The sequence below is a fragment of the Vigna radiata genome, unplaced genomic scaffold, assembly GCF_000741045.1.
Source record: "Vigna radiata var. radiata cultivar VC1973A unplaced genomic scaffold, Vradiata_ver6 scaffold_208, whole genome shotgun sequence".
Classification (NCBI taxonomy): Eukaryota; Viridiplantae; Streptophyta; class Magnoliopsida; order Fabales; family Fabaceae; genus Vigna; species Vigna radiata.
In genome coordinates this window covers 83,008-91,667 of record NW_014542845.1, presented here as the reverse complement: position 1 = coordinate 91,667, position 8,660 = coordinate 83,008, and the positions used below count along the sequence as shown (strand labels likewise).

At 37.8% G+C, this 8,660-nt stretch overlaps 1 protein-coding gene across 1 annotated transcript; it reads left to right on the top strand.

Moving 5' to 3' along the window:
• Positions 1-1,446: 1,446 nt before the first annotated feature.
• Positions 1,447-2,888, top strand: LOC106780756. Its single transcript, XM_014669065.1, has 3 exons — positions 1,447-1,450; positions 1,810-2,528; positions 2,658-2,888. Exons 1-3 carry the CDS (start codon positions 1,447-1,449, stop codon positions 2,886-2,888), a joined length of 954 nt encoding a protein of 317 aa, XP_014524551.1.
• Positions 2,889-8,660: the final 5,772 nt, after the last annotated feature.

Here is an 8,660-nt window from a genome sequence, read left to right as displayed (position 1 = left end):
AAATTGTAAACCCCAACAACTTAATTCATTCATATTTCTTAGTTGCCAATTGATTCAAATTTGCATTTGCATGTTAAAATTCAATTTTTGCATTAACACTACAACTTATTCTTCTTTTAAGTCTTATGCAATCAGTTTACATGAAAGATAAGGCCTAAGAGTCCTTTAGGAGAACGATACTCGGTCTTACCATTTATATTACTTGATAACGATCTGGTACACTTGCCAAGGGCTTAACAAGTTTTTGGCGTCATTGTCGGGGACTCGTGGTTTAACTTTTTCAAGTAGTGTAAATGGATTAAATTTGACTTTGTATATACTTTGTTTTTGTTTAAATTTTTATTGTTTTTATTATAAAACTGGTTTTAGGGTTTTTGTATCTTGTGCGTGCAGGAAGAATTTCAAACTAGAAGCAAGAAAAGTCAACCTCTTCTAGAAGGCTTAAGTGATAGGAGGAGGAAGAAAGTTAGACATTCGTCTAGAGAACTATTCCCTTCTCTTGAAAGGCTATTAGAACCCTCACCAGAGGCATCCTCACAAAGGACAGAAGAAGAGATGACAGAGCAAGCTCCTCCTAGACGCACACTTGCAGATGCATCAAAGGTTGTTGGATCGTTGCACTTCAACAGTATAGCCATACCAAGGGACAACACAGCTAACATGGTGATCAATCCTGCTTTAATTCATCTGGTGCAGAGCAACCAATTTCATGGCTTGTCAAATGAGAATCCATATGATCATTTGACAACGTTTAATGAAATTTGTAATAAAGTAAAGATGACTGGAGTTTCAGACGACAGGATTAAACTCAGTCTGTTCCCTTTTCCACTTGGAGGCGAAGCCAAGTTGTGGTTAAATTCATTCCCACAAGGAAGTTTCACGACATGGGAGACTGTGGCATCCAAATTCCTGAATAAGTATTTTTCGCAGAAAAAGATTAGTCAAGGAAAGCTAGAGATTTCTTCCTTTAGACAGGGGATGGAGGAAACCCTTGGGCAGGCATGGGATAAGTTTAAAGGCTTGTTGAGAAAGACACTTGTTCATGGGTTTGATAAAACAACTTTGGTTCTTGCATTCCTTGGAGACCTTAGTACACAGTCTAAGATGATGTTAGACGCATCAGCTGGAGGTGACATAGAGAAAAAGACTGAGGACGAGGCTTATGATTTAATTGAAAGTATGGCAGTGAATGAGCAAGGGATGCATAGTGAAAGAGGTTCAATAGCTCAAAAGAAGGGAGTTCTACATTTGCCTGCTGATGATGCATTACTAGCTCAGAATCATCTTTTCACTGAGAAACTTGATAATTTAACAAAGCTTCTAGCTCAACTTCCAAAGGATATTAGGAATGTATCTTAGGCTCAGCAGCTTTGTGAAATCTGTGGTGGTGACCATATCAATGGTCAATGTGTAGTGCCAAAAGATATGCAAGAAGAGGAAAACTATATGGGTAATCAATTCCAATATAGGCAGAGGCAAGGGAATTTTAACCAAGGCAACTTTAGCCAAGGTTGGAAAAACGATCCCAGTATTGGACAGAATCAAAACAATCCATTTGGGCAAACAGGAGGCCTTTTCAACAATAGACCACAATAACAACCACCCTTGTGGCAGCAAGTGGCCAGTTTGATAGAGAATGGAGAGATCTCAATGATAAACTTGACAAATTTATGAACGTTTATGAATCTCACTATGCGAGTCATCAAGCCAATTTCAGAACTCTGGAGATGCAGATTGGTCAATTGTCTAAAAGGGTGGAAACCACAGAGAAGAACCAATTTAGGGCTAATATTGATGTTAACCCTAAAGAGGAATGCAAAGTAGCAGTGACCAGGAGTAAGAGGAGAGCAGAAAAAGAAATCATTGAGATTGAGAGTAGTGAGGAGGAGGAAGATGATGAGAAAATCATTGACTTAAGAAGTGAGGGAGAAGAAGAAGGAGAGCAGGAAAAAACTAAGAGAAAAGAAAATCACCATGAGAAATTTAGAGAGATTTTTAATCAGGTGATTGTAGTGCCTTTAGCCCAAGCACTCCACCAGATTCCTATTTACTCCAAGAGAATAAAATACTATCTTGGAGATGTGATAGATCTTGATGAAGAGGAAATTGAGAAACGGGAAGTTTATACACGGCCTAAGAAAAGAAAGCATCCAACTAAAATGAAGGATCCAGGAAGTCTTACTCTTCCAAGTGTTATAGGAGATGTGGATGTTGGAAGAGCTATGCTAGATTCTGGATCTAATATTAATATGATGTCTGTATCTTATTTGAAAAAAATTAGAGGGTTAGTATTGAAACCATCTAATCTTTCTGTGATGGTAGCGGATGGATCTACTAAGTGGCCGATTGGTATGGTGGAGGATGTTATTGTTCGTGTGGAGCATCTTGAGTTCTTGGTTGATTTTATAGTCATGGATATGGACACAAATGAAAGGATTCCAGTGATTTTGGGAAGGCCTTTCATGAGAACTGCTAAATTGCTGATGAGTATCTATGAAGGAAGAATTATGCTAAAGGACCAGGAAAATGTTTTGATGTATAGTGGCTCTGAGGAGAAGATAACATGAAAGAAAAGGAGAGCCAAATATAAAGCTTCAAGAAGAGATGTTGCAACTGGAGAAGATACAGGTACTAATGATAAGTGTAATATTTTACAGGTGCCTAAGGAAGAAGATATTGATAAAGGAATCCACCTTAATTTAAAAAAAGCAATACTCCAACCTGGTGCAAAGGTGAAATACAAGAAGAAGGAGTGGTTAGTGAAAGAGCTTAAAGAGAAAGGAGTGGTGGAGATTGAAAGACCATACTCCAGACTACCCAAGGAGGTGGATAGGATGCATCTGAAGAGTTGGTGGGCTGAAGACACCAACGTAGGCGAGAAGACATGAGTTGTTGGGTGATAGCCAAATTGTTGTAAAACATTAATATTTATTATTTTATTATTTAGACATGTAATTTGGATTTTTTGAACAATTTTTGGGTAGCATCTACTGAGGGATGCTAATTAATTATGTATCTACTGAAGGATACAGGTAAGTACACCTACAAAAAGGTGTTGGGAAGCACTTACTGATGAGTGCTAAAAGGTTTGGGTCAGGCTCGTGACATTAAACAAGAGCTACCTGGGAGGCAACCCAGTTGACTGTTTTCTTATTTTTAACTCTGTTATAGTTGCATTATAGGCTTTGAGTCTTGCATAAAAGAGGGGAAGTGCATAAAATTGAAAAATTGAAAGTTGAAATCAAGTGTTACAAGATCTGAATCGTGAAGGCAAGCCAAAAAGGGAGAAAAAATTTTAACGTCCACCGTTGAGCGCTCATTTGGCCACTGGCTGCAACATAGTCTTTTCAAAAAGCTCATCATTGGACGCCCATTTGAACACTTTTAAAACTCCCCTAGGGTGCACCCAAGCATTCTCTACAGACCCTAGCACTTTGCTTTCACTTTCAAGAGCATTCTAAAGGATTTCCTCCACTTTTCTCATCACCCACTCACTAAAATTCCATAGTTCTTCATTTTTCACCCATTCCATTGACAAAGTTTGGGGTTTTTGGTGAGAGCAATACATTGGAGGAGCATCCATCATCATTCACAAATTATTTGCAAGCATCTAGAGTATCTCCACTCAAGTAAGTCATGCAATTTCATTCTTAAGGTTTCTAGAATTGAAGTTTGATGGAGAACATGTGTAGATTAGGGCTTTTGCTTTTTATGCATGATTTGATGAAATAGAAACATTTTGCATCGATTAAATTGCATGATTTTGGTCTGCAACTGAGTAATTTATGATTGGGTTGAGATTGGGGTTGAAATAAGCATGTTATTGAGAATTTCTGTCGCCACCGCTAGCGGTCACCTAGCGCTGAGCGGTGGGTGACAGATTTTGTTGGCTTGATTTTTGTGATGTTGTAGGTGGCGCTAAGGGGTTTTGTTTGGCCCTGAGCGTTGGATAGTGTTTGACTTATGTATGTTTGATGGTTTGTTGACCCTTAATGGTCAAATTCCTTGATCTTTTGAATTTTATTTGATGTAGGAATGGCATCATCTTCAAGGAGAGTAAAGACTATGGGAAACAAGAGAAAAGAGCTAGAGAGGCTAAGGAGATTTTGTTCTCACAGGTTTCTCTCTAGGAAGCATGAGGAGAACTTCCTGATTGTGCAAGAGAGGAGATTGCTGATGGAAAGGAAGGTCAGTTGGATTCCAAACTTGGCTCCTCAATTTGGTGTGGAACTTGAAAGTAGAAACTGGGAGAAGCTGGCTACATATCCTACGCTAGCTAACATAGAGGTAGTGAAGGAGTTCTACACTAATGCCCTATCTAGAGGAGTGCAGATGTAGCAATATACTAGTTATGTTCGAGGGGAGATTATCAGGTATGATCCCGAGACTATTAACAGCTTCTTGGGCACTGAGTGGACTGGTGAGCAGTGTTAATATGCGCTAAATATAGGGGAGTTTTCAGACTATGAGGAAATTGAGAGGGTTATTTGTGTACCTGGGGGACATTTTCAAAGGAACCCAAATGGAGTGCCCATTAACATAAAAAGGGCAGATATGACACCCCTAGCAAAGTATTGGATGAAATTTACTCATGCCAATATTCAACCATGGTCTCATGTTTCGGATATTATCATGCACAGGATCATGTTCATCTATTGTATGCTGAGACAGATGGACGTGAATGATGGTGAGGTCATCGCCAACGAGATTCAGAGTTGTGCTACTACTGTGACTAGCAGGACACCATTGAGACATCCTTCTCTTATTACCTATTTGTGCCAGCAGGCTGGGGTGGATACTGTTGAGATTTTTGACAACAAAAACTCTATATCAATATAGTTTTTGATGATGACAACACAATGCTTAATAACAGTACACATGTTGTTGCATTACATGTTCTTATTCTGTATTGAGTGTCATATCTACTGAACATGTTTTGATGTATTGGGGTGTATGTTCCTATGCTAATTGTGTGATATATTTGTGCACCATGCTTTTGGAAAGAGAAAAATCACAAGCACTTTTACAAACGTATAATTGTGTGACAAAGTTCTAGTCCAGTCGAATACACCTGTAATGGATTCGACTATACTAAAACCTTTGTACAGATTTTGAGAATTAGTGTTATGTGATGTTTTGGATCGAAAAGAATTTCAAAATATTTTTACACGTGTCAGTCGACTTTGTCCAGTGTACATTCGACTGTATTATTGATTTGTTTTGGAATTTTGTTATGCTTACACACTCCAACGACTATATTTTTAAAAGTTAGTTAAGCATTAATGACTTGGTCAACTATATTGAATGTGTGTTGATTTTCGTTGACTGAGAGCCTCTATGTTGACTATCTATTATAACTGTATTAATACAGTCGACTGGATTAGTAGGCTATTCGACTGAGAAACAATCTGTCACAGAAAACTATAAATTGGTTGAACACGAGTTGTTCAAAGACTTTTGTGAATCTGACATTTTCATTTCGTGTTTCAGATTGAATTCTCTGTCTTAACAGCTCCAAGAATTCTCCAAGAAGACGATGGTGATCTATCTTGAGAGAGATTCAAAGGGAGAAGGCTTATGCACTAACTGTGTGATCAGAACTGCACAAAGAAGGTGCATCTAGATTAATCTTTGAAGGTTTGGCATCTTGTGAAGACTGTTGCATTGTGTGAAGGCTTGGCATCCTGTGAAGACTGCTGTGTGAAGGCTTGGAATCCTTTGAAGAGTGTTGGTTACACATTGAGGATTGTTCGACGTGGGTTAAACTTGCAGAAGAGGGGATTCTTGCTACAAGTCTGGTTTTGGTTATAGCAGCTATATTTTGGTTTTGGGTTAGAGAGGAGATTTATATTTTTGACGTGAGGTCTTCTATAAATTCCTTGTTGTAAAAACCGCAACCATTATAGTGCATTTCCTTCCTGGGTTGGAAGGACACTGGATGTAGGCATTGTTGGCCGAACCAGTATAAAAACCAGTGTTTGATTTTCTCTATCAGAAAATTCATAATCCTCTGAAAAAGTTCATCAGACTCAGGATTTTTCTTGATTGGTCTAATTTGTGGCTCAACAGCTTGCCCAAATTGGCTTTGATCCATGTATGAGTGGTGTTCCCACCAGTTGTTGAAATTATTTTGGGAGAATTGAGTGCCCATATAATCAAATTCTTATCCGTACTGCATTCTGCAAACATTAGGCACAAAACCCTAGAGAACATTTATTAGAACAAAAACAAAAACAAACATGAAAAATCAAGTCAAATTCAATCAATGCACACTACTTGAAAAATTTGACCTCGAGTCCCCGGCAACGGCGCAAAAAACTTGTTGACTCACTGGTAAGTGTACCAGATCGTTCAAGTAATATAATCGGTAATACCCGATATCGTTCTTCCCAAGAGACTCGAAAGGCCTTACCATTCATGTGAATTGAGATCGTAAGACTTGTAGAGAAAAATTAATTGTTGTGGATGCAAAGACAGAAAATAAACATGCAATGTGTTTGATTCAATTGACGAAAAAGACTGGATGAATGGAGTTGTTGGGGGTTGACAATTTCATCTAATTCGCTCCCTCTTATCTACTTCTCTTGTTTAATGTGCTTGATTATCTAATTGTTATGCAAACTTTCTTGGCCTACCCTTAACCCGATCCCTCGGCGAAAAGAGCCTATTACTAATTACCGGCTTGCTATCCTTAGCCTCCCCTAGCAATTAGTAATGCATTACCGAACAGAAGCAAAAACAATTGATCGTCTTACCTCCCTATCCCTAGGTGGTATTTCATTAATCAAGGAATTTCTCACCAGTTCATGACAGTACTGTACGTTCCCGTATCAATAGAGACAAACAACACTTATCGAATGAGTTAAATGATAAAAGCTTTAAGCGCAAATGAGAACCCAACAATTGATAATCAAAGCATGTGACAAATCATATAAATAAACAAGAGTTTCGATAAAAGAGAATTTCAAAAGATTACATTGTTTCCCCAACAACAAAAGGGTTTAGTTCACCATTGTCATGGTGAACCTAGATGAAAATAATGGAAGAATGGAAGAGCAAACCCTAGATAGGATGAAAAGGAGCCTAAGCATCCAAGAGATCTTCTCCAAGGAGTGAATATTAGGTCTGGCCGCCTTCTTCTGTCGAAAGAATGAGAATGAAATCGTAACAACCTTAGAACTTTGTTTGTCCTCAAGCAAACAAAACAAAACAATAAATTGTTGGTATCGGAGGGGTATGGTTCGAAGAGTATAACGCAGTGGAATTAAAACTAAGAGTAAGCGGAACGCGTGTTCGGTCACAAAAATAGTTCCTTTATCAATTTTAAATTTCTTGTAAAACTTTTATCGAACAGTTGGAGTGCTAAAAGATTAAGGAGTGTAGGGAAGAGAAAAATCACACAAATGATTTTTATACTGGTTCGAATCAAAAGATTCTACGTCCAGTTGTTAATCACTATAAAAAGTGATTAACTATTTTCACTAAAAATATAGATGTACAGATTACAAGAAAATGAAATGAGTAAGGGATAGAAAACACCTTCCTTCGACAAACGAACCGGAAGAGTGCAGTGAGTAACTTCCTTCGACAAACGAACTGGAAGTGCTTCCTTCGACACACGAACCGGAAGCAAACACTCTGCCAACTCGAAGAGAACCGCTCTGACTTTCGACACACAAAACGCGAGCTTCTCCTATTCACGAGACCAGGCAGAGCACCTTGCCAACTCGAAGAGAACTGCTCCAACTATCGACACACGAAACGCGAGCTTCTCCTATTCATGGGACCAGGCAAGGGAACAAAACTAGCTTTTGAGAACTTCCTTAGACAAACTGTATTCTTCAAAAGACCTAAGTTCACAACGTTGCTTCTGAACTTCACAGAAACCCAATATATAGGCAGTTGCTCTGAATATCAAAGTTCAAGTCCCAACTACCACAAATAATCGATTATTGTAAGTGATAATCGATTATTCAAGTCCGTTATAGGTTTTCCAAAAAGTGATAGTCGATTATATGAGGTGATAATCGATTATTCCTGAATGACTTGTGATAATCGATTATTGCTTCTTGATAATCGACTATTGCAGGTAAAAATGTAAGTGATAATCGATTATAGCTGGTCCATAATCGATTATTCCAGTGAAAAATACAAGGTTTAAGATTTTCCTACTACATCCAAATTCTACAAGTTGCTTTTTAAATGATTCTAATGTTCTCTTCAAATAATACTTCTTGCAGCATCATCAAAACAATTCTTCAGAATTTACCAATACTCCTTATTGGTAACAATCTCCCCCTTTTTGATGATGATCAAAAATTCAATTTTTAAAAGCAACTTTGGCTATCCTGCAAAACATACGAGCTAACAAACAACAACAGAGTTAGAAATACCTGTATCTATTTATACTTCTCCCCTTATATTTATTCTTCTCCCCCTTTTTTATCATAAGCAAAAAGATTAAATTAAAAAGCTCCCCCTAAATATGATCTCCCCCTCAATTAAACAGTGTATGCATAAAACAAGAGTTCATGTTACTCATAAAAGAAAGGATTACATAAACACCATAAGGAGAAACATAAAAGACAAAAATATAACATAGAGATAAGAATAACAACCAATCAACAAAGCACACAAACATAAAATCCTAATTCTAAAAT

What these genes read in the sequence shown, in the direction of transcription:
- LOC106780756 (XM_014669065.1), top strand. An exon ending in TGCTAAAGGACCAGGAAAAT is followed by an intron (nt 2,529 to 2,657) that starts GTTTTGATGTAT and finishes AATATTTTACAG; the next exon opens with GTGCCTAAGGAAGAAGATAT.